This window comes from Dipteris shenzhenensis, chromosome 20 (genome assembly GCF_047967505.1).
Source record: "Dipteris shenzhenensis isolate YYH24624 ecotype China chromosome 20, Dip_SZ_1.0, whole genome shotgun sequence".
NCBI classification, from domain to species: Eukaryota; Viridiplantae; Streptophyta; class Polypodiopsida; order Gleicheniales; family Dipteridaceae; genus Dipteris; species Dipteris shenzhenensis.
In genome coordinates, this window is record NC_141615.1 from 11,806,115 (window position 1) to 11,833,720 (window position 27,606).

At 39.0% G+C, this 27,606-nt stretch overlaps 1 protein-coding gene across 1 annotated transcript; it reads right to left on the reverse strand.

Annotated features, from left to right (window-relative positions):
• Nucleotides 1-9,449: 9,449 nt before the first annotated feature.
• On the reverse strand, nt 9,450-27,207 carry LOC147889285 (uncharacterized). The gene is made up of 9 exons (XM_087392033.1): nt 26,971-27,207; nt 21,413-21,558; nt 21,138-21,275; nt 20,198-20,314; nt 19,878-19,922; nt 19,613-19,679; nt 19,384-19,437; nt 10,399-10,473; nt 9,450-9,885 (listed from the first exon to the last, which is right to left on the reverse strand). Exons 1-9 carry the CDS (start codon nt 27,205-27,207, stop codon nt 9,784-9,786), a joined length of 981 nt encoding a protein of 326 aa, XP_087248159.1. The 3' UTR covers nt 9,450-9,783.
• Between the last annotated feature and the right edge of the window lie 399 nt (nt 27,208-27,606).

Sequence of the window (27,606 nt, forward strand, 5' to 3'; positions counted from 1 at the left end):
TGTCCAAAAGCATGTCCTAACCCTGCAACTCCTCCTCCCCTCTCCTCCAACCTTGCAACCCATTCTCTCCCTCTCCTCCTCCCCCCTCCTCCTCCTCCTCCCTCCTCCTCCCACCTCCTCCTCTCTTCTTCTCTCTCTCCTTTCCCCCCATTCTCTTACATCTTCTTCCTCTCCCACTCCTATGGTTCCCCTAAATCCTTAGCTCCTCAACCCTTAAACTCCATGATCTACAAGGGAGACGAGTTCTCCACCATGTACTCTACCCTGAACCTTGGATCCTCCTTCTAAACCTTGAGCCTCTTCTAAACTCTAGAACCTCTTTCTAAACCTTCGAACCTCCTTCTAAACCATGAACCTCCCTCTAACCCTTAAACTCCTCCTAAACCCTTCAACCCCCAATGAAGGCAAAGCATTCATTACCTCAACCATGATGATGCATGCTCCTTTCACACATGCTTGCACTATGTTTGCTTACCACACTTAAGCCTACGTCTCTCACTGAAATATGACTCGAGGTCCTAAGCTACACTTATACTATAAACGACAATGCCAATATATCTATAGGTGACAAAAAGCCTTGTAACCCTGCATATACTGAGAATACCCTACTCTTCTTGCGGAAGCCGTGGGAAAGAGCCAACAATCAAACTCAATATTATTTAAACTTCTTAATTTTGTGGAAATTTTTGCAAACTCTAGTTGTTGCATTTTTCAACTTAGATGTCTCAGACATTTTTTCCTTATATGTTCCCCTTTTATTACTTTTTATCCAATTGATGGATTAATTGTATGGCTCAATTATTGATGGGACTTTTTAATCTACACACACTTCGACCTTTACTCATGCAAGCCAATGAGAAGATATGGATATAGCTTGGCACTCTTTTTCCAGAAGGATGTGGTATCTCATCTAGTAGTATGGCTACCAATATTTATGGGATCAAAGACAAGTTCTCCGGACCCTATTAGTTGGCCTTCAAATTTTCTTCCCTTCACATACTTTCTTCAAGAAATCCTGGATATTCAGGTGATATCACTCATCCCTTGTCAACTATAGCCCATTGTTTTTATGGCTCAGATTTATTGCATACTGAACCATCTAGCATGATAGAAACCATTGCATCTCCTCTCATTCTCCTTTAGATACCTATGCATTCTTTGCATGATGTATATCATATGCATGACATTTCCCAGTAACATCTTTTAGAAGTGTTTTCCCATTGCTTCTATCTACCACACTTGGTGGTAGGTTTTGTAAATATCATTAACTAATTGGATCAATGGTTTTACCCCCAAAATGTGTGTGTGTGTGTGTGGCTACATAAGAAATGCTTTTAACACTAGTTTGGTAGAAGGACATATAAATTTCCTAGGACTTTTTAATGTCCTTTTAACTTAGCCACTTCCTAGAATTATTCAAAAGCATTGATATGGCATTTTGGGGTTTTGAATATTTTCCATAATAGCTTATATGCTGAAAAAAACTTGGAATTATTATGATTGGAACATCAACCTATTACTTTGAGTTCCACCTAAAGTTTTAAGGCCAACCTAGCACCAAAATTTCAAGTTGTTTTCTCATTTTATAGATAAAATGGTCATACTTCTTAATTAGAATGTGTTTTCTTAGATTTTATAAGTCTTAGAGTCTAAGGACAACTATAACACATATGCTTAGATTGCTTTGGAGCTAGATAATCATACTTATTATGATCTATGTCCTCATGTAATTAGTGAATGCTGATAGCAAGTGTATATGTCTTCAATAGGATATGATGCAATAGCATGAGTTTTTAGGGTGCCTAATATCATGTAGAGCACCAAATTCATATCTTATTTTGATTGTTCACTATGTTGTAATTCATGCTAATTTCAAGATACAAGGGTTAGAGGATATCATAAGAATATTCAAACATTTAAATTATACTTATAGAGTGCCTTGTATCATGAATGAGTGATACCAAAATTAAAAGAGCTATATACAGAACATTTATATCTGGGATAATTCAAAACTATAAAAGCCAGATTTAATGCGAAACTTATTTTGGTAGTTGAGATTAGGAGAGCTTAATATTATGATGTGGTAACTTCCCTTATGATAGAATATTGGTATTCTTAAGATATGACACTTTGTGGCTATTATGTGTAGTATATAAAGATGCTTATTTATGAAATGTGACTTATAATGCAACACACTAGGCTACCACATTTGTTAATTGCTAAATCAATCTTGTCGAAATGTTTTTTTAACGTCACTCTTAGTTGTTTAATATACTTATAAACGCTTTGTAAAAAATGGTAGCTCATTGAAATCATTTTTATTTTCAAGCATACTAGACAAATTTTCAAATTTGAGTACTTCTTGGGTGAAATTTTATGTGACCATACATTTGTGAGCATTTTGTAATCACATGTAATGGTATTTTGTGCTCCTTATATTTCTAAAAATAGTCCTATGACTCTACCTTAAGCTCAAGAGAGGAAATCATCAAAAAACAAATCTACATCAAGTTGTGATTTTTTTTCCAAAACATCAAAAGGATACTTTTATGTCCTGTTATGCTACGATATATAAAAATTCAAGAAAGGCAAAACTAAAAAAACGCCAAAGAATAGAGTCCTCAGGCAGAGCACCAAAGTGGCAAGCGAGGACAATAGGAGATGAGAAAAGGCCATAGCATAGAGAAAGGTGGCTATGTGAAACACTAGATCACATGGAAGGAGGCCATAAATAACAAGGAGGCAAAGGAAACAAGAAAGAGACTGTAGTAGAGAGAAATACTAACAACTCATAACATAGAAGGGTGGGGGGGGGAAATCAGAGCTACGAAGGCTCAAGAGTAAGGGTTGTAACTAAAACCCATGGAGGAGCGTAATACTAAGTGTGAAGAAGGGAGAAGATGTGCAAGCATGCAGAACGAGAAAAGTGTGAAGAGAGAAGATGCACAAGCATGCAGTAGAGAAAAGTGCCACTTCCATGAGTTGTGGCATTAGGATAGGGTAGTATGCATAGATGACCTTGGGAGTTGCCAATTTGGGAGGCAAGCAATGAAGGGTAAAGCTACACACAAAAGAATGTGTGCACCAAGGAAGGGTGAAGCCATGCAACTTGCAAAGAATAGAGAGATGAGCCAGCATCTCAATATGGCCTATGAACCAAAGGAGTTGTTAGAGAACACAGTGAAGACTTGCTACCATAGATGAGAAGGAGCAAGGAGCAGGCAACTAAGAGAGAGCGAGGTGAAAAGTAGAGGCGTGAGGAGAGTGAAGGGAGGGTATAATGATGGTAGAAGAAAAGGACCTATGTATGTAGAGCCACCATGAGGCTAGCTTGTATGTAGGAAGTCAAAGATGAATGAGCAATATGGCAAAGCAAGAGTAGAGATGAATACGAGTAGGTAGCCAATATAAGGACAAGCTAGCAAAATCATGATTAAGAAGACCGTCATCGAGGCAGCCAAGTACTCTGTTTGTTGATAAACAAAGAGATGAGGCGATGGGAATGGAGGTTGAATTAGGGGGGATTGGGTTGGGTTGGGGTTGGGGGGTTTGCTAAGTGTCTCGGTTGTGACGGGTTGGGTAGAGTGTGTGAGTCACACAAAAAGGGTGGGGGGGGGGGGTTGTAGTGGGGGAGAAGGGTGAATTAGTTAAAGGATAAAGGCTAAAAAAGAGGGGGGGGGGTAAGAGTTAGGTAAGAGAGGATAAAACTAGAGGGGTTATGAGCGAGAGAGAAAAATAAAGGGGTTTATTATAGTAAAAGAAAGATATAAGATAGGCTAAATGTTACCTGAATCTAAAAGGGTTAAAGGTGGAGGAAGGGGGGCATATAGCGCATAGGAATTATTGGATAAGTGATGATTTTTGTGTGTGTGTGTGTGTGTGTGTTAAAAAGTCCCATAAGTAATTGAGCCATACAATTAATTCCCATCAATTGGATAAAAAGTAAAAAAAGAGGGACATATAAGGAAAAAATGTTTGAGACATCTAAGTTGAAAAATACAACTAGAGTTTACAAAAATTTCCACCAAAATTAAGAATTTTTAATAATATTGAGTTTGACAAAAACAATGTTGAAAAAAGATGTCGAATCCTCTGGCAGTCTAGGTTCTAAGGTCAAGGTCCACTTACCTACCACCATTTAAACAAACTAGATGTCAGAACATCATAGTTATGTCTGGGTAGACATGTAATGCCTATTTTCCCCGGCTTGCTATCGCTTTATGATAACCATATGGATTCTTAGATAATTTTAAAAAAGTTTACGTCACAAGTGTAGTAAGGAGCAAATGAGTGCATGGATTGAGAAGGGATTAGAGGAGGTATGGGAGGATTAGTGTTCTTAGTGTGTGGGTGGTTAAAAAGAGAGTGTAAAGGAGAGATTTCAGGGGGGGTGCATAAAAGAATAATTCATAGTTAAGTAAGTGTACATGTGTGTGTGTGAAGAAAAAAGTGTTTGTGTGTGTGAAGAAATAAGTGTCTGTGTGTGTGAGATACATTTAATTGATAGCGGCACCGATAATAGCACACAATTGCCAAGATTCATCCTACAAGCTTTTTTCCAAAAATTGAAATAGGTACATATTTCCTCAACAAAATACATTGTATAGAGAGGTAAAGGTATGAGGGACATCTATTTTAAGTAGAGCGCTACACTTTATTAACTCTTTCTTCCCATGACATGAGAATACAGAATGAATGCAGAATGAATGCACGCTAGTGTGTACCTCTAGAACATCCCCATGGAGTGCAAGGGAGGAATCCATTCCTATGCTTTGTCCTCAACCCAAACGTCACATCCCAAAACGACTATTTTGATAGCAACTTGACAATTGCAATAAGAAAATCATTAGTCTTATTAAAAATCATTAATTTAAGAACATTAAATCAAAAGAACTAGCATAATTTTAATAGTTCATAGTAGCCTCTTTCACATCCAGTCATTGTAGATGCATTTAGGATGAAGATGAGGTTTGATATTCAATCATCATAAAAACGAGCTCCGTCAATGTCTAGAAATAACAATTTTATGAAGATGAGCTCCATCGACCTTTGCAAAGAAGGATTTGATGAAAAAGATGCAGAGAAGATTTTAAGTTAAAGTTAGGAAAAGAAATCAAATGGAGAGTGCCATATGCACCTACTCGTCTCAAGGTATTTGGTAGCATGCATTTTCTTTTTGCTTGCTTTCATTATTTCTAAGATGATGAAGGATTCACCTTCTCCTAGACCAAAGCTATCACTTCGATCTTGTGCACGTTATAATGTGAAGGACAAAAATGATTGGATTCCTCAACATTCTAGGCTAATGTCTTGCGTTGTAATGTAGCCTTTTACAATGGATCCACACAAGGTTTCAAGAAAGGATAGAGCAAAGAAAGAGAAGCATTAGGAGGGTCACATTGTTGGGTTTTGAAAGATGAAAAAAAGGTCTCAAGGTGAGGGTTCATCGTATGTATGTGGCTCAAGATATGAACTTAGATCTTGCAAATTGAGCTTGCTCATTGTATGTATATTTGTGCACTATAACACTTCATTTTTCTTTACATTTTCATTATAACACTCTAATTTTCTTTACATTTTCATTGTCATTTTTGCATTATGGCACTTCATTTCTCTATTCTAGTGTGTATGCATGTGTATGAGAGATGCGGCCATATTAATGTGTGTAGGGAAGAGAGAGAGAGAGAGAGAGAGAGAGAGAGTAGGAGGGGTACATAATGGAGAGAAAGTGATAGAGGGCTTGTGAGGGAGAGAGAGAGTAGGGGTGGTGTATGGGGAGGGCTACACACACACAGATTAGCATATTGACATATTACTGATCATTGTTTGGTTACCGTGGTGGAAACATATTTCCTTCCACTACGACCAACAACCAACCCTTGGAGAGTCTCATAAGAATATTTCAAGCTTTCCCATTTAGGTATTTGGGAGTAAATGTTCTTAGATGTCTCTTTAACAAAGTCTAGGATGTATTTCTTTTACACAAAGGAATTGGATGCACATGGATAGCTTGTGCATCTAGGGGTAGCTTCATCAACAATCTAAAGCAAGACTTGCTTGCAGAATTCAACATGAAAGATCTTAGACTTATGCCTTGTTGTCTTGGCATTGTCTTTATGAACTAGTAGTTATATGAGGATAGTCTCCTAAATAAGTTTCATATGGCAAATTATAAGATTGCAACCACTCCTATAAAGCAAAACTTGATACTTACTAAAGATCTAGAAAATCCTATTATCAACGACAAGTACTATTGGTAGCTCATTGGATCTCTTATATATCTGACTATCACAAGACCAGATATTTGTTTAAGTAGTATGTTCACTCGCAGAATTTATGGCAAATCCAAGTAGTCTAATTGGAATGCAACCAAGGGAGCCTTGAGGCACATTAAAGGTACAAAACAATTTAAAATAGAATACAAATGAAGTCATCTAACGATGCATGGATATTAGGACAGTGGCTATGTAGGAGATCATGCAACCACAAGATCCATGCAAGGATATGCATTTTTCTTTAGTAAAGAAGATATATCATGGTTGTCAAACAAACAGCCAATTGTTTCTTTGTCTTCAACCAAAGCAGAATATAGGGCACTCACAACACATGTCACAACTTGTGCATGTGAGGCTATATGGCTTAGAAGAGTATTGTCAAAAATAGTTTAATTTGATGAGCCAAAGCCAACAACAATATACTATGATAATCAATCTACTCAAGCATTAGCCAAGAATCTTGTATATCATTTCAAGACAAAGCAAATTGATGTCAAACAGCACTTGATTAGAGAAAGAGTGTTATTTGGTGACATCAAATTGCAAGATTGTGATAGTAAAGAGAATGTTGCAGATATAGTTACCAAATTGCTTGGGAAAGAGCTTTTCGAGAAACATTGACAAGATCTTAGGTTGACTCAAAGGAAGGACAATCCCATTAAAGAGATGCAGATGAATGTAATGCTCAATCCTTGTTCCATTCTCTGTAACCATCATCTTGAGGAAAGGCCTATAGGCTTCTTGATGTTGATCTTTAGAGAAGGTGTTGAGGATTTATCTCAACATCATGTATTCGTATTTTGCATAACACTAACACAAAGAGGCAAAACCTAACCCTAAAGGGTTATGCATATATTCATTATTTTCAACTAATATAGTTGAAAACCCGAACCCTAAGGGGTTTCAGCTAATATTGTTGAAAACCCTAATCCTAAGGGTTAAGCATATATGCATTATTTTCAATTAATAGAGTGTATAGTCAGTCATTTTTTGTGTGCTTTGTAGCTTTGCCCTCTCTCCTCGTTTCCACTCTTCTCCTATCCATCATTATATTTGTTCACACAACGTGTCACATAGGCTTATTTATGTGTGTGTGCGCGCGCGTGCGTGTGGTGTGTGTGTGTGTGTGTGTGTGTGTGTGCGCGCGCGCGCGCGCGTGTGTGTGTGTGTGTGTGTGAGAGAGAGAGAGAGAGATGAAATGAGATTTTATATTAATATCCTTACACAAACCCAAGATGGTCTATGGGTTGAACCAAATAAGCTGAGCATATTAATCGCTCATTACAACCTTAAACAACCACGCCGCTTATCAAATATTGAGACATCAATGAAATACTTACTACTTGTTTGCACTACCTACTTAGAGAAGTGCTACAATGGAGAGTTGGATTCTCCTTTTGTGAATTTCCACATTTATTTCTTTATTTTTAAATAAGATTGCTTAAGTGAATGGTTATGTCAAGGTAGATTAACCAAAAGTTCAAAATAAAATATGAGGTGCTCTATACATGTAAGGTTTGTGCACTTCCCAATATACTAGAAGGCCATGCCCATGCACTTGTGCACTCTTCTTTTCTCACTCAATGCTCCTTTATGTGCTTCACATCCAAGATGTAATGACCAATTTTTCATAAGTGCTACATAGAGTAATAAACAATCTTCATCCTCCATTTATGCTCCAATGTATATATCATATTCTCTCTATAAATCATGAGAACTAACCTTTACATATAATCTAAAATTTACGCATAAAGATCCCATCTTGGAAATTATATTTCCCTACATAAAAGACCATGGGATAAATTACTTTCTATTAAATGCCATTCCTCTTTCAATTCACTTTAGATCCTATCCATCCTCTTCTATTGCTTTTTTGCTATTACTTTCCTAATATATATTGGTTATCCATTCCCCATTCTTCAACTATCAAACCCCTCTTTTAACCTGCATTATTTCTAGGGCCGTTGTGGGATTGCTCCTAAATTTTGTTCCAAAGCATGCTACAATTGGTCGTGTTTTGTGAGCATGCGTCCACTATTACATGCCAACCCATATTCGTAGCATCATCACAACCTACAAGAATCCTTCATTCTAGCAACTTTAAGTTATTGTTGCTTTCTTTATTCATTGTTGTTATTGCTCTATGTGCAATAGAGCTTACTTTCTATTATCTGTTGGTTAGCCATATGTTCTCTCAACTAATGCCCTAATTCTTAAGAAAATATATATAGAAACTTGTCAACGAGTTCAATTTAATTGGACTTGTGGCTATTGCCCTCTATCTACTCTCACTACTACCTGCCTCCCCCCCCCCGCTCTCTCTCTCTCTCTCTCTCTCTCTCGATTAGGACAAGCGACCCTAGGAAGCCATTCGTAATGAAGCAAGGAGAGTGAATACAAGGAAGAGGTCCAATTGTATCTTGATCTGTGGCATTAGTTATATATTCTAAATTTTCTAATTTAATTTTAAATTAAAAAAAAAGTTGTGCTGGATCTCTTCCTCCTCTCGTGAATAAATTGACTCCTGAGCAAGCATTCCTCCAACTAGCAATCTTGGGTATGAAGTTTGTGCTTTTGCTCCTAGTTTCTCAATTAACTTCGTTTGGGATGGATTCAATTCTTTTCCATGCTTCTTGTGCTATGTTGGGCCCAAACAAAACCGGTTGTACCAAGGTAGCAAATATGAATATTTTTAAATTCTGTGTCTTTTTGAGTTTATTTTGCAGCTCAAAGAGTGCCTTTTGACCTCTCTTTCACAAGCATTCCATTAGTAGCTGTATGTGACTGCTAGGCCTGGATATTTGTATAATGTTAAAGTTTGTTTGAGAGAGGGAGAGAGAGAGAGAGAGAGAGAGAGACAGAGAGAGCAATTCTTCTTTAAGCATTTATAGCAATTGTATATAGCAAAGCCACGACTGAAAACTACACGACAACTACATAATAGGTGACTCCAAAATTCCTCAACTAAAAAAAGAAACTAAAGACTGGTAGGGCAAGAACCACAGTCAAATGCATATGGGAAATGCAAAGTGGAAGACGGGTAATACAAACATGCACAATAAAACTAGACAAGAATGAAAGCCTTGTAGGTGCACATACCATGGCCTGATCGGTACCAGAAAATAAGCAGTCTTTTCTACAAAACTTAAAAGATTAGGAGTTTCAGGTTGGATGTTTCTCATTCTAGCTGAATCACATTTAAACAAACTGTTAATACATACAGCCACTTTCATGTGAATTATCAAAAACCAGGCTTAGAAAGTACAAGCTTAACTAGATGGCAACTAACAGAGTCTCAACTAACAGGCTTCCAGTTCCCATTGGCAACTAACAGAGTCTCAAGATTCCTACGTTGCATGTTCACCTTGTCCCAGCATCACATTTCACAGATGCATAAAAAGATCATCGTGGAGCTTAGATGAAGCTAAATCAGGTCCAATGATGAATTGGGCTGGTAACTGAAGCCAATTCTGGACGCATCAGAATTTGCACGCTCAGAGCTTCACTCTCACGCAGATGGGTATGCGTTTTGGTCCTTTATGGATTCTTCATCAGCTTGTTCAAATCGTTCTCGAAACAACGTCTTTTCATAATTGCACCTGTCGATCACCTGATGGAACGGTTAAAAATCACACGTCATTTTTCAAGGATGTGTCCAATAAACAAGATCACAGACTTTGCTTATTTCCTGACGCTGTACTGAAACCATCACCAACTCTCATTTGATATACACGACATCGCATTTTTATGCTTTGAATTGTCATGATATCAAGCACACACAAGGTTGTGTTTTTCGAAATCAGTTCAGTCATGTTTAAGGATGGTTCACAAAGCTGCTCGTATCTGGAAAGGGACAACAAGGCTTAAAACTTGTAGTATATGCCCAGATTCATTTTAAAAATGGACTTTGTAATTGTGTGCAAATATAAAATATTGGTATAAGGAGTTTCCCGAAAGGTGATCTTCTAGTTTGCAGTGAAAGGTATGCAAGAGAATCTGTTTGCTTGTGAGAATCAAGGCCCTGCAGATAGTGCTCACAGTTCAAGCTTTTTCACAAATGGCAGGTTGATGGAAACTGCTCAAGTAAATGAATTTTCTTCGAACAAAATAATGGAACAGCTACCTGGTTGTTCAAAGTGGGGAGATGCTTATGCAAAATCCATTGGGCATCCACGACTCCAATCTTTTCCTCTGCAGCCTGGCCAAATACATAAAATTTTAAACGACTTAACATCACGGATTTCATAACATTCCAATTATCTGGCTTCCACACCACCTAACTTGATGATAAAGTTTAAAGACGGACAATTGACACTATTACAAAACAAATATGCGATTAAATTAGAATACCAACGGATTTAACAAACGGCCTGGATACCATCATTTATCCAGATATTATCAATACATCCCTATAATTCAAGGTCAATATGAGCCCAGAATAATATCCACACCCCAAAGGGAAAAAACGCCCTGCTTAATATAAGTGCATATCCCTTTGATTCCACATAATAAAGAAGTATACTTGCGTCAAAAACTACTCAAGAAAAGCAGCATTTCTCTATCAAAATAACTATGATAGAACGCCAAGGCTCTACTGATTCTCCAATCAATATTGCCTCTCAAGAAGCTCTAAATCATTGAGATCTATATCACTCCATGCCTACAATATAATCGTGAATTTCACAGCTACCAGTCTATGTCTTACAGGTCTGACAACTTTCCTGTCAGAACAAAAGGCACCTCCCTCCGACTCCCTTGCATTGCAAAAATATCTGATACAAAAGCCACCTTTTGAGGAGAAAAAAAGATCCGACCCAACCATAGTTGCCAGCCAAAACGGAAACGGGAGAAACGAAAACAGGAGAAACAGGGCAACTGAGTTTCCGGCCGTTAGCCGAAACAGCAGAACAAGAACCAGCAATATGATACAACTTATGTATAAAATAAATTTTTTATACATAATACAATTATCAATATAGTGCTTGGAGTGACAATAAGCATTAAGTCATGACTCACGCAACATGCTTCCACATCTATGATTCTATGATCTATCATTCATGAATGATGATTCAACAGTCAACTAACAGCAATCTGAAATGGATTACAATTTACAACTGCACAAGTTCAAAGCATCCATGATAATAATATCCTGATTCATGAACCATGTGACATATCAGAAAAACAAAACCACCTATCGTCATGATCATGAATCATGTCAGAAAAAAGAAGCAACAAGCTGCCAAAATTTTCACCCCCAAAAAAAAAGTTTTATTAAAAAAAACAGGTTTCCAAAACGGCATTTCCGTTCCCCAGCAAAACTGTGAAAGAGGCATTCAGCAATCTGCCAGCAAATTCAAATGCTCGTTTTGCTAGGCCACGAAGTATGCGAGATAATACTTAGATGATACAATATTGGCACCTTCAATCATGGGGTAGCAAAGCCTATAAGTATGGTATTAGAATACATGTGGACGATTCACAGTCATGATGACGAGGATTGAGCACATAGGACTACCGTAAGAGGACTCTCATGTAGATCTTGGTCTGTGTTATCTTTATGGTAACCACAAGCCTTGGTGGGACCAGATCATATTGGTAATATGGAGAAAAGATGATATTTTGGACAATGTTCATCAGAAAAGATATATATCTAGCTCCTAGGGTGGCACAGTGCATATTTAGAAACTTTTAATTACCACAGTGAGGAAGATAAGCTTGTTAAATATTAAACAAGCCTCATGCCAAGCATTCATCTCTGTCTATTCATGGAGCAAGACATGAGTTTGTGCTTGACAGAGTAGCGACCTTTGCTCCAACTGGAATGTCCATGATTTGGAAAAACCTCCATCCTTGCAGCCTATGGTGTCTTTCAGCACATCAAATGGGCTTAATGTGTTCAATCTTTATTGCATATCAACCCAAAAAGAAGGACATAGTGACAATGCTCTAGACAGAGGAAGCAATTTCACAAGACCTTGTAAATAAGAAAGCGTCAACAAGACGTGAGAGCAAGCACTAGAGCGAATCCATTTGGTTACTCTGCAATACAACATCCAGCTTCGTTAGTAATTCGACTTGTATGTGTGGCTTTTACCATTCACCTTTTGATGGAGAGAGCTCCAAAAGATGTAGAGTACCCTATATTCTCTAGCGTAGAATCACCACAATCACAATTAATAGCAAGGAAGATACTTGAGCTTTTGTTTCAATGCATCCAGCGTCAAAAACAGGGAGAAACAAGCTCATTAAAGGAAGATGCTTTTAATGCAAAGATGTAGCAATTGGTCATCCATCTTGGAAGTTCCCCACATGCTTGGACGTCTTACGAAGGGCAAAGGACCAAACGAGAGGGGGCATCTGCTTTTTCATCAAGAGAAGATGGCAAATCTACTCCTATTATTAATGTAGTCCATTTCACCCCTAAATTTGACCCATATGATCACAAAGACTAACATCATCCAAGAGTGAACTACTCCAAAGAAGATTCACACCTTCAGATCTCTATTGGGCATATGCAGCTATTCTAAAGTTATTCAGCCAGAACTTTGTGAATATTGCTTCTCCATATAGTTACCTTTTGATTTAACAATCTGTCCATTCATGGAACCAAACGTGAGTTTGTGTTTGAGAGATCAACAACCTTTGCTCCAATTGAAGATGTCCATGATTTGGAAAAACCTCCATCCTTGCAGCCTATGGTGTCTTTCGGACATACCAGATGGGCTTAATGTCTTCAATCTTTATTGCATACCACCCAAAAAGAAGAAAGATTGATAAATGCTCTAGCCAAAGGAAGCAATTTGACAAGGGCTTGTAAACAAGAAAGCGTCAACAAGACATGAGAGCAAGCAGGATAGTGAAGCCACTGGGTCCCATACCACATAGCCCCATCTGCACACAAATGTCTTTAGGGAGACGTAGGGCTGGACTTTCATCCTCATGCTCCACTCCCAAGAATCCCTCAAACTGACCCAAGGGCCAAAGCTCACATATGGCATAGGGAATCCTAGGTGTCTCACCCCTTGACTCAATGTTCAACTAGCAGCCACTTTGCAAAGAATTCAAGTTTGTTGTTGTGATGTTGATTCAGAAAAGCATTTGGGAGTAAGCTTATTCTTGCATTCAGTTTCTGTAACCGGCCTTCAAGAAACTAAAGGGCAGTGAACCTTTGCTAAACTGTCAAATGCCTCACACTTAGAAATAAACTGAACAAGAACTGTGTGGAGGCTAGAATGCCCCTGCTCAATGAAAACAGTACACAAGACACCCAATGGCCCCAAATGCCTTGGCGCCCCTTTCGGTATTTATTTAATTCTTTTGAATGGAAAATGCTTTACACCAGGGGACTCACCCTTGCACTGTTCCTCTTGCAATTCCTCTCACTATCTTCTGGGCATCTATTCATAGTGCACCACTAGGATCACTGGCAAGGCAATCTTCAACTGAAAGCATCAAAGCATCCAAACCAACATGCAAACTGTGCTCAAGGTAGCCTCAAGGCTTTCACATGCATCAACACTGTCCTCTGGCCTCCTTTCCCTAGGCACACCCTTTCTTTTGAGTGCTTGCTTGAGCCTATGGAAACCCAGAAGGACTCCAAACACAAGAAAAGTACTACAAATAGCTTCAAATCAAGAAAAGGAAATCAAATGGAAGACAGAAACCGAAAGCATGTGCAGCAACAGAAGGAGGAAACAGGAGCAGGAGCAGGAAGATGCACCGAGAATCAGCAGGAGGGAACTTCTGCAAGCTGGGAATACTCCAAGAGGGTGAGGGACAGAGATGGTAGGTGTGGTAGGAGCACATGCATCTGCATGCATGATAACTGGCCCTTCATTAAAGTCCTAACCCACCTGACCAAGGAAAACGCTGGTTGTCCTTGGGCCCAACTTTAAGAACCCTCTTTAATGCCTTTGCCTTGCCCCTAGGACCTAGTGGGTACACCTAGAATTTGCCCCAAGGGACTTCTAGGAAGTTTGCACTTCCTCTACCCACTCCATCACAGCCAAACTATTACTTGACTTAACCAAGGCTAACCTCAGATTGAGTTAAAATAGATTTTTCACGTCCCCGTGACAATTTTCGCAAAGTTGAATCCTCTAATTTGGCACTAGCCTCTAACAGAATGGTCATCAATAATGTAAGGATTTACAAATGCTATTACGTGGTAGCAATGAATGAAGTACATGGAACAGCCTCCACAGTTTCAACTTTCAGGTGACAAGGTGTGGAAACTCCGAAAGCCACGCTATGGGCTCAAACAAGCCCCAAGGGCATGGTATACACGCATTGATGAGTACTTCAAACAGATCGGATTGTTCACAAGTCCTTCAAAATGCCAATCTATACCGCTTTTGGGAAGGAGGCTGATTTTGCATCTATTCCTTATAGGTGATCACGAGGAGAAGATCAAGGTTATCCAGGACTCTTGAAGAAAGCATTCAAGATGAAGAACCTTGGATAACTACATTTGGGATAGAGGTGCTTCTCACAGAAGTAGACCAGAAATATTCTATATGCTTATTAGAGATTGCAAACTAATAGCACACCAATGGAGGTAAATGCGAGCTATCGAAGGACAACTTGTCTCCAGAATGGAAATGGAAATGGAAGTTGAAAGGCGAACTGTGACAGGAATATCAAGAGCTGACTTGCACACTTGATAGTATGATGAGGTTCAAGATATAATATCAATAAAATAAAGGCATTGTTGTCATATTTCCCTGGTATGAGCCTTGTAGTGTAAGGACACATTTTCCCTAGGATGAGCCTGGTACTATTAGGGCTGTTACTGTTACTGTTACTGTTACTGTTGGTCCTATCTAGGGTTAGGACACTTAGTTCTACGATAGGCCATACAGCATATGGTTGTACTTTGTCCTTTAACTCATTATCATTTCCTGCAAGTACACTTGAGTCATTTCGTCCTCCTTAATCTCCACTCAACAGTGGTATCAAGGTACATCAGTGTCCCTATTGCCCACACAACCTTGGTCTCTGCTTGTCCTCGTTCTGGTGGAAGGTCTCACCAATTGGTGCTTCTTCCTAGAAATAAAGAGGAATCTTGACTTCAGTTGATTTCCAGCCACCAGACGAAGTATTCCAGCAAGGGCGATTCGTTACAAAAAGCCGTGAATTGATTCCTGGTGCTGCGAATTGATTTCCAGCTGCTTGTGGGTGCATTTTCCAAACTGCAATTGATCAAAAGGCTGTAATTTGTATGTTAAAGCTGGGTTTGAAGTCTAGTTGAGGTTTCAGAAGGTGTTGTTGCTGTCTGTTCTAGAGGAGCTTCTCTACGTTTGGACTTTGAAATCAGCTGCCAGCTATTCACTGCTTGTAGCTATTGCTTGGACTCTCCCCAAGCTATCGCCACTTCTTGCAGAATAAGTCACCGCCAGATGCATGCCATAGCCTGTAATGAAGAACCTTTATGCCACAGGGATGCTTTTGACAGCAAGGAATGAATGGATTCTATGAAAGCAGAGTTAGATTCTGTCAAAGTCGTGCTTACACAGAAGTGTGATTTCCAGTCAAATAACTTAATAAAATTAGAATTTTAGAACGTTTATAAATTCCACATAAAAATGCCACAGTTTTAAATGCATTCATACCACATATGAACAGGAAAATAAAAGAGATAGAGACAAGTACACCGGCACCCGACTGGGTGAGAATGAGGCCACTCCCCCCAACTGGGTAAACCCAGTTGTATTTTTTATATATTCAATGATGCTCAGCCTCACTACAATGGTAGCACAAATCTTTGGACAAAACTCCCTATTATTATTATTATTTTACCCTTCACCAAGGTTAATTAATCTAGCTAGACATTAAGAATGTCTTTCTTCATGGTGACTTGCTTGAAGAGGTATATGCCAGTTAACCTCCTAGTTTTGAGGTGTAGGAATCTAAAAATAAGATATGCTGGCTTGAAGCAAGCACCCCAGGCGTCGTATGCAAAGACTCATGCGCATTTGATTTGCCTTGGTTTTAAGAACAGCCTACTGGAACAACACTACTCTTTATGTGGATGACATGCTTATAATTGGGCCATCTACTCAGCAAATTGTAGCCTTTAAGGCTGATTTGCAGCAATCTTTTGCCATGACAGATATGGGTCTATTGCAATTTGCAATATCATCTTGGGATCCAATTTGCTCACTTTGAGGGGGGCATTATGATGAGCCAATCTGAATATATTGGACAATCCCTTGCATCACTTTCAGTTTGAGGATTGTAAGCCGGTTTCGACACCTTTGGAGCTTGGCTTCCATTTTTACTCAGAAGATGGCAGTGATCCATTTGATGCCATTCTCAGCAGGATGTTGGTTGCCTGATTTATTTAATAGACTTAGCTTGGTTTCCAATATGCCGTTTCCCAATTGAGCAGGTTTATGCATAAACCCAATACACAGCATCGGCAGGTAGTGAAGCGAGTCTTTCGAAAGGCGCACAACATTTGGGACTTCTCTATGATGATAAGTCCTCACTGATCATGCATGCTTTCACAGACAATAACTGAGCTGGTTGTTACGATGTCAGGGTGTCACAAAGTGGCAACTATTTTATGCTTGGGACTTCATGCATTTCTTGGTTCAGCAAGAAGCAGCCACAATTGCTACTTATAGTTGTGAGGTTTTGTACAGGGTAGCCTTTACATATATTGTTGAGTGTGCCACACTTTGTATGCTACTTGCAGATCTTGATGTTGGTCAGACATTTTCTACTACCATATATACTGACCGCTAGAGTGCCTTGGCTATTGTGCGCAATCCCGTGTTTCATGCACTGTTAGTGTGTCACGCTTCGTATGCTACTTGCAAATCTTGATCTTGGTCAGACATCTTCTACTACCATATATACTAACAGCTAGAGTGCCTTGGCAATTGCGCGCTATCCCGTGTTTCATGCCCTATGTTCCGACACAAGATCTGGGCAAGTCTCTTCATGAAGGCTTTAGCGGGACCCAAGTTTGAAGCTTTTGGCAAGCTTTACACTTGGTACCTTTTGTTACGTGATACTTCTATCCCTGTACTATTACAGGTTGCTATATCCATTGCAGGTGAACATGTGCAACCATTATTTCATTTCCAAGTATTCCTCAACATTCCTGAGATATTTCAGCCGTACCATGGAGGGGGTTTTTGCCCCATTTTCCCTAGTGTGAGCCTTGTAGGCTAGATTTAGTCCTTTTAGGACTGTCAGTACTCTTAAGACTGTTAGCCCTATCTAGGGTTAGGACAAGAAGGACAATTAAGGGTTAGGACACTTGTACTTGGTACTTTCACTCATTATCATTTCCTGAAGTACACTTGAGTTGTTTCGTCCTCCTTGCTCTCCAGTCACCACAAAATCTCTCCATGAGAGAGTGGAAATGAATACATGACTTTAGATGCATATTTCAAAGCTGAGTCCCTTTTCCAATAAGGCGACTTTCACAAACTAGAGGGTACATTCCCTTCTTGCTCCCATATTTTCATGCTTGCTATATTGTCTTAATCATTATTTTGCAAAGGCACTCTCATCCTCACCTTTTCTCTACATTTAGGCCATTGTAATACAATAGTCCTTAGTATATTTGAAAAATCATTTCGCTCATTACATAATCAACCCCGAGCCAACTGCAGATAACCTGGCGATCAAGACTTCAGTCTCAAGAAAACCAAACCAACTTGGTGAATTATACCCTGATGGACATTAGGGGACCAAATACCTTTGAAGAAGTGAAGGGGAGCTCACATAAGAAGTGGCCATGAAGATGGGATGGACTCTCAACTCTGCAAGAGAGCATAGTTGTAATGATTTCAACTACTAAGAAACTTTGCTTAACACCAACAATGCCAAAAATCAAGAGATTGTGCCTTACCTGCACACCACCAATTCCAGTACTTCAAATGGACACGATGTCAGCCCTTTTGAATGGAGATCTAGAAGCCAAAGTGTGCAGACATGTAAAGGCACTTTATGGCCCTGAGGGTGGTACGCACGCATCAATGAGTACTTCAAACGAACTGAGTTGTTCAAAAGTCCTTCAAACAACAACCTATATATTTTATGGGAGAAGAGAGAAAAGTGTTGCATTTCATAAGTCAAGATGGCACTTCTTGGATTTATTCATTTTTGTCTTGGCAGTGAGGTGCATGCTTGGTCCTAAACGCAACTTCATTTGACGGAAAAGAGATGTTAATGTGATTTCCGTTCTTTGAAGATACCATCTACAACTCTTACAGAAGCAAATGCAAAATGTCCAAAGAAGACTTGTCCCATTGCTAGACATCACACAGCATAGAGAGTTGGTTGGAAATCTGATTTAGCTATTCAATGCTCAACGAAACATTACTTTGCAATGTGGAGAATCACAAGAGGGCTGGAATCTGGGAGCTTAGATGCATCTGAGATGCACAAACCAAAAGCATGAAATTTTGGATGGCCATATTGTGATTTTAGATGAGGCAGGCATACTAATACCAAAAGGGCTACATCAAGCTATTGCTTCATGATCACAGGAGGTTGCATATCTAAGAAACAAAAAGATAGTTAAACAAAACTTCTGATTTATAATTTTTGTCACTCGTCTCCTTTGTAGAAAAGGAAGGAAGACAAATGACTACCCTTTGCTATTACATGATTGTTTCAGAAAGGTCCGTAGTCTATGATATCTTTATATGTCAGTTGTTCTGCTTCCTCTGTAAAAGAAGAAACAAAACTGGATTGTAGTTCTCCATATGTACTGTAACCTGTTTGGTCTGGGCATCAGGCCCTTCAATGAATGTATTTTGCCTTGTCAATAAAACAAGAGGAGAATGCCTCAAAATCTCTCTTATCCTTGTCTAACAATTTCCAAATCTAGTTATCTCAACTGTTTTAAATAATTTATCGTGCAAATCTCATTTTCTTTACACTGCGATTATGCGCAACAAATCCATATAAATTCATGCAGTGCAAGACAACATAGACAATCATATATGCACATTTCCGATTCTGAATTGTATTGAAATGTCAAGCCATGTGCGACAAGATAGCATAAGGAATTGGATATTGGCACAAATTATTACATGGCAAAGTCTTCCGAGTCCCAAAGATTTTAGGAGCACATATACGTACTTACCTTCACACATCTCCTCAATGAAAGATCCAAACCCCAACAATGAACCAGATCATTCTCGTAAGTCCATCACCTAAAGAAAGAGCAATCCTCAAAAAGGCAATTTGAATTACTTTTGATCAAAAAAATTTGGGAACATCTTCTTTACATTCACTGTGTGACCTATGTTTTAAAGTTCCCTGACATTCTCAAAAAGCATGAGAAACAAGCTAAGGAATGGCTATATTTGTACCTGTATAAGGTGCCAAACACATTTCCATGCAGTCCTCAAAAATACAGGGGCCATGATCTCAATAAACCTGTCTAAGAAGATGGATAAACTAAGAAACTCATAATTCTTTCACTGACCTTTCTTATATCAAGGAAACTCACAAACCTTTCTCTGATCTTTCTCTGACCTTTCTTATATCAAAGAAAAGACAACTTATACTTCAACGCCATCTCTTGGCTACAAAAAGAAGAAATTAAAGCAATCCCACAATGGAGCTGTTATATACCCTGCACATGGAGGTTTGGTCGGATCCTCGCATTTTCCGCCCTTCCTGGCAAAGAGACCATCAAATATTGAATGAACAATCTGACTGAAGCACAGTAGAAAGGCTTAACAAAAGAAGGCACAACAAGTCACTGCTAATTAGTGCTTTAGCATAACTTTCTGCATGCATGAGAGCAAGTGAATTTTTGTGCACTTTCTTGTCCATGCTTTATAGTGCCCTTTGGGACCTCCGTATCTTCTTCATTCTTGAAAATTTCAAAAATAGAAGATTCATCTTCATAGGAGGATATCGAATTGACATAGAAAAGCTGGAGTTCCTACCTGTGCACTTCAGAATTATTTAAGCGCCGTGTTACTCGCCAGACCACCCTTCCTTCTGATGATTCTATAGCAGGTTGAGAGATCTCTAGGCCATGTTTCTTGACAAGATATATATACCTGAAACAGACTCTTGGTCAGATAGGTCGTAAACAGAAATATAAATGTGCAGTCTCCATATAGACAATCGCCAAGCCCTTGTTAAAGTTAAAAGGATGAGTGTTCAATCTCATTAATTAGTTTAGAGCTTTATTAATGAGATGTAAAAATTTACTGACTCAATTGCATAAGCTAACAACATTGAAGAATATTACACCTGAGATGATAGTTATTAGATCACCGATTAGCAATGCCTGTTATGGACATAAACAGTGATCCGTTAATGAGACTCTTTCAATTATGACAAGAAATACTTCAAAGTATACGTGATGTAGGGGATGACTCAAATGCCTAAATGAATAAGTATGCCAAATATTTTTCTTACAGCAAAGCAAAGTTATATGTCAACGCCATTTACAAAAACGAGCAGCAGACCTATTTACCAATAGCAAAACCCAGTTTTGCTTAAATTCAGGTGGGCAGAGATTTGGGACCAGAGTACAAACAAAGAATCCCTCCTTTCAGATTATTATGATATAATATCATGTGAAGGACTAACTAAATAAATACACCTCACATGGACAGAACTCGTGTGTCTTCACGATACCTTCCATCCACTCCCTACTTGGACAAAAACATAGAGGCTGTAAGGACTGCATGACCAAAATCAGAAGGAAGCAATAAAGAGTTAAACGAGGCTTGTCAAATTGCTTTTCATAAAAAATAAAACACCTACATAAGTTTCACGCTTTGCCAAGCTGATCTTCCATAAATTGACACAGGATTCTTGAAAAACAAATGAGATTTTCCCGACATGATATATCCAGCTGAACTCGAAACTCACGCTTCTGCGTCGAAATTGTCCAAACCTAGGTCTTCATCCCATATAAATATGTACTCAAACGGCGCCACCACATCAGGATGTGAGAAACGTTTTGCAAACCACCTATCCACACAGTAGAAGCGATTGTTAATGCCGTAGCTGTGAAGTTTTACATTTAATGTAAATTGACATACCCAGTTATCAACGTTTTTTTGAACTATGACATCAAGACACGGTGATATACTGACCACTTTGTTGGAAAACTGACAGCAACAAGATCGCATCAGAGGCCACACGAGAAATGGGTTTCAGTTCCCGTGGCACATTTCGTTACAAAAACGTAGCTATGTGTTGAGACCTTGGGAATTGCAGCATTGATAATGTCTCGTTGATCAAAACCAACGGTGAAGGTCACCAAATACCTTGGCTTGAATGGTACATCCTACAAAACAGATCAGAATCACTCCCTCGACTCTTTCATTCCATGCAACAAATTTAAATTTGAACTTTGGAACAAATTTAAATTTAAAGTATTTCTTTTCTCTTTTTTCATTTAATAATATCAAGATTTTTCTCCACACACAAAAAAAACAAATTTACATTAAAACTTACCTCTTCTCATAACCTTCTCAGATCAAGATCTGTCTTCGACACCACCATCCTTGAGGGGAGCTCCTCACCACCTCGTGAGGTAGTTTGATTAATAACCTATATAACACGAGGCCAATCCCCGCATTAATATATCACATGACACAATCTCATGGAACACACTCCACTAAGGCACTCCCTACTAGTATAGTGGTAAAGTGGGCGCTTTTGGATACAAACAAGAAAGCACATGATTTCATTTTTTTTGGTCAGTGTGCACTGTGCACTTAAGCTGTGCACTTAAGCAGTAGTGGTAAAGTGGGGGCCTTTGGATAAAAGCAAGAAAGCACATGATTTCATCTTTTAGTCCATCGGGCTATTAATAGGTAATTTTACCTTGAAGGTTAAAGCAATCTCCAATAAAAGGTAGTCTAAGACAAGTCGATAACTTTTTTTAAAAATTACATGTGGAAATTCACAAAGGAGAATCCAATCCTCCACTATACTATGGAGGCAATGCTAATAAACCACTACATGAGAAATGCAAAGTGCCACTTAAGCATTGGTAGTTCAATGTAATACATTAATAATTTTGTACTTCTAATATTATCCACCCTACATGGGTTCTAGAATGTCGTGTGTTAGTTGTTGGAACGTGACATTTTGGGCAAATGATGGACAAATAGGGGTGCATGTGCTAGGGTGGAGGCCTCTTTCATGTTGTTTTGGAATATCACACCAATTCTCTCTCTCTCTCTCTCTCTCTCTCTCTCTCTCTCTCTCTCTCTCTCTCTCTCTCTCTCTCTCTCTCTCTCTCTCTCGGGGTTTTCTAAGCATTCGTAACACTAGGACATTTGCATTGGAGCACAATGTATAACAAATTTCTTCATTTTGGAAAATAATAGAGAGTAGAGTAGAAATTTTCCCATGCACATTGTAATAGAATATCCACTTTTCTAAAGAAAATCATAAGCCCAACAAAATAACTTAATAAAGAGATCCCTCTAAATGTGTTTTGTGAGATGCAATGAAAGCAATGTGCTATTATTCCTACAAAATTTATTAGAAATGAAATGATTGCCTCTACCTTCAAAGTGTGTCTTTAGACAATATGCCAATCATATGTTAATTACTACTCTTTGCAAGTGAGGGGAAATCCAATCAATAAGACTTGTGTGATTTGCTCAATGGCACTAAGTTGGCATGTACCATAGGAGTGGAGTAGTTGCAAGGTGGTGAAAAAAAATGTCTTGGTCAAGGTTGTACATACTGCACACATTAGCATCCCAACATGATTATAATGCTTGTTGATGTGAGTTACATATTTTCAAATATAGATATTAAACCTTTATAAAATGAATATATGAAAAAATCAAACATCAACAGGTCCTTTACTTTGTGACGAGCTTTATACTACTTTTCCTCTAGGATTATGTTTCAAGGGGACTTAAAAATTATACTCTTATGAAAGTGATGCTGATAAAGATGCCGATACAGATTCTAAGGACAATCATAAAAAGATGATTCATTGCACCAATGGTTTCCCTTAAGACTTTGCTACCCATGAAAAAGTAACAAATCTTTATCTCTTCACTAGGTTTCTCAAATATTTTCACGCAAAACCAAAAACCACAACGATTGATTAGTATACACCAAAACAAGATGTACGTGGAAAAAACCATGGGCATTGTATTTGTAAAGAAATAAAAGAGTTCACTTACATCAGATTTGGCTAGATTTATTATTTAGCAACAATTGACGTGTAAAGGTTTTTAGCCTTTTCTAAACATAAGTACTGTAAGGAGTACTACCATGGAAGAAGTCTTACATCATTCTATTGTTTTCTTGACAAATTCCTTTCCAGGTGGCATAAGAAGTGTCCTTTTTGTATTATAGTTAGCTATGCTATGGTACTAAGCATTACAAAAGATAAGGCTATAACATTGTACCACCCACAGTGGATGACAACCTTCTGTTTTTTCACCATGAGAATTCAATACATTTGGAAAATAAATTACACTTGAATATGCTCAAAGCTTTCACTTGATTGAACTATAAGGACCAACATAATAAATTAACCAAATAATAACTACTTATACGAGAGTGTCATAATAAAATTACCCGTTGAGAGGTGGTTGATAAACACATCGATGACTTGTTGATAGATCCGATGATTCATTCCATGCCACCCCAATGATGTTCAATGTGTGTTACCCATGGCACATGGTCCATGCTTCAAAGACTTTGAGTATTCTCTCGCCATTGCCATTGCTCCGCATCCTATGGAGCTACTGGATGTTCCAACTAACAACCATGTTCATGTCCAAGTAGCTCTACACTCTAATGAAGCCCGACATGCTATGTATGATGAACTTGATTTGTTAACCTAGGTCCTAGAGGATCCACCTTCTCACATCTCACATAAAGATAATCGGGTCAAAATAGCTCCTTAAGAACAAACTCAATGGAGATGGCACTGTTCTTATTTCAAAGCACAGCAGCTGGTAGCACAAGGTTTTGCAGAAATTCATGGTGTAGATTACATGGAAACCTATGCTCCCATTCTTTGCATGCAATCACTTTGTCTTATCATCACCATTAGCATTCCCAAAGGCTTCCTGTTGCATGTTAAAACTGCATTTTTGAATAAAAGTCCTCGAAGCTCAAGAAGTCTACATGCACCAACCGACGGGGTACGTTCACTCAGGTCATGAGAATCACGTACGCTTTCTCCTCAAAAGTCTATACGGCTTGAAATAATCACCTCGGGTTGTCTCAACAAGTTCCTCCTTGAGCTCAGCTTCATCGATCTGCATTGCTTTTGATAGTAGTGTTTACTATAAACAATCTACTCACTCCGTTTGCCTACTCGCACTCTATGTAGATGGTCTACTTCTTACAAGTAACAATAAAAACAAATTAAGCTCCAATTCTCATTGAAGTTTACCATGCCTAACAATGGTGCTGCTGAATATTGTTTAGGCATACAGATTCAGTGCAACCTAAACACAGGGTCGATCGCTCAACAACAATGCATTCTTGCATCCAAACCCCCTCTACACAATTGCAGAGATAAACTATGCTTTACTCTATGAACTATAGACCATATATCGTCTGATATTTCATACGTGGTGCGCACAATTTGGGAAACATTTTATGGGGAACCTAACGGGCTTGTCATGGAGGGGAAAAAGGGGGGAAATAATGATGCCTATTTTGGATGCTTTTCCCTTAGAAGAGCCTAATTCGAATGTTTTTCCTATGATGCATGACATAATGATCCAAGGGAAAATGAGATGCTATAAAGGAAATGTCACATCAATGGTTCTCAAGAGTGTGGGAAATAGCACCTTGAGGTCTAGAGCATGGAGTGCTATTTCCCATGGTTCCACCCTATTTCCCACTTATTTCCTTTCTATTTCCCATGATGCATTTGCACAGCATAACATAAATAGCTATTTCTTACATATTTCCCTTCCATGACATAAGGCCCTAAGCATGGATGAAAATCATTGACAATGCACATCAACACCTCACTTGTTGAAGCACATTCTAAGAAAATCGTGAAGAACTACAGGTGTATCATAATGACTATAAAAGCATATAGAGATAAGATTGGTGGCCTACCATGCCATGATAATAAAAGCAGGATTGAGGTCTCTACTAATGAGACAACATCCTGATGAAACACTAATCTAAGGAGGATGTAGCCTAAGTGCAAACATGATGACGAGAGTGCTTATGACATGTACCTCAAGTCAATTAGGTTCCAAGATAGACTAGCTTGGACTCATAAAGAGAATCTTGAGTGTATGTGTACTTCAACAATACAAGAAGGCTTCTTATATAGAGAGAGCCTTTAGAATAGTCAACACTTGTGGGATACTCTAATCCACATCTCTCCTAGTGGATGTCCTTGCTCCCCAACCAACATTTGTAAAGTGGTCTGGCTATCATGGCATACCGCAAGATAAATCTTCTATAGTAGCCCGCATGTCCCATAAAGACATGTACACCTTTGGAATTTGTAGGAGGAGGCAATCCCATGATGATTTTGATTTTGTCCATATTAGTTTGCAATCCCATGTTGAGAAACGATGTGTCCAAAAACAACTCCGTGGGTGACCATGAACTAGAATTTTGTTGGATTTAGAGAGATGCCATACTCCCTGCATTTGATTAGAACTGCTTCAAGACATTTTAAGTGGTCTTTCTTATTAGAGTGGATGCATAAATCATCCAAGAATACTTGTAGGAACTGATTAAGGAATGACTTGAAGGCGGTGAACATGACTCTCTGGAATGTGGCTAGGGCATTACATAGGCCAAAGGGCATGGCTCTATAGGCAAATATGCCCCATTCTATAGCAAATACAATTTTTGATTGGTCAGCAAGAGCAATTTGCACTTGGTCATAGCCACTAAAGCCATCCAAGAAGCTATATATTTCTAATCCAACCACCTTTTCCAACACTATTCCTGTTAATAAGGGTAGGGGATAGTGCTCCCTGATTGTTGTGGCATTCACATTCTTTAAGTTGACACATATCCTTAGCTTCTTGTTGTGTTTAGGCATAATGATGAAGGGTGAAAGCTAATCAGTGTGCTCTATCTCATAGATGAGTCTTGCATTTAAGAGCTTTTTCAGTTCGTCATAGACCATGGTGCCACATTTTAGATTTTTTAAATAAGGTCCACATACCTTAGGGTGGGCACCTTCCCTAATAGGTATCGTGCATACTACCAGTTCTAGTGAAATTCCCTTTATTTCCTTGTATGACCATGCTAGGCAGTCTCAGTTTTTTATTGCACCTAGCACTACATTCTTTTTTGAATTCTATGTTACAACTTATTGCATATGAGATGGCTCACACAGGTGAGAAGAGGAAGTGTCCTCAACCTGATCTCACTAAGTTTCAGAGGAAGATGCTAAAAAACGAGAATGTACACTTCTTAATGAATGTCGATCAGGACATCATTGAGATAGCTTTCCAAAATGGTGAAAGCAGTGTACAGAATTTGGTGAGGACAATGGCAGAGCATGGAGGGAGGACCTTGCATGACCGATTTCTAGATGTTTTCATAGTAGAGTCTATAGACCAATATTTGTTCCTCTTAGCGATGGAGGGTCGATGATGCCTCAGTCAAATAGATCGAGACATAAACTCGTGACACAAAGTGGGACGGTCCTACTATAGATGCCAGGGTCACGTACATCAAGTATGCATGGCGAGGTTACAAAGGCAAAGGAGCTGCCTCGACCGACCTTCCAGCAATGCACCCGCACCCCCAGCACAATCGCAAGCACAAGCACCAATGCACCCATGTCCCTAGTCAGATGCCACATTGCAACCACTGCAACCACAAGCACCAATGCACCCACGTCCCCGGTCACATGCCACATTCCACCGAGTGTAGCCTTGCAAGCACCACTACAGCCTATGCACCAATGCATCGACCACAACATGTCTTTCCTGTATCCCTTTTTTCCAAGATCTTCCATATCTCGAAGAAGTTCCTCCTCCTGGTCCACATCTCCCACCACATGCATGATCACATTTTGCCACATCTTTTGCTTCTCCATTTGTGCCTCCTACCACAGACGTAGACGAGTTTCCATCTCCTACATACTCGCCTACACCACAAATGTACAATCTATCTGCACAAGTAGATACATTCCCATCTCCTTCATTCTCGCTTGCACAAGCACCATGCAAATCACATGGCTTGCATGATTGTGTAGCAGTACCAAGACCCATGTGGCCCATACTACTTCAGCCGACGAGACATCCGATTCACGGCTAGTGCAGCTGTGGGCACAGGCACGAAAGGAACAGTCAATATGTGCAATATTCTTGTCGCTCCCTTTGATCCACACAAGATTTATGCATGTAAGGTGCTG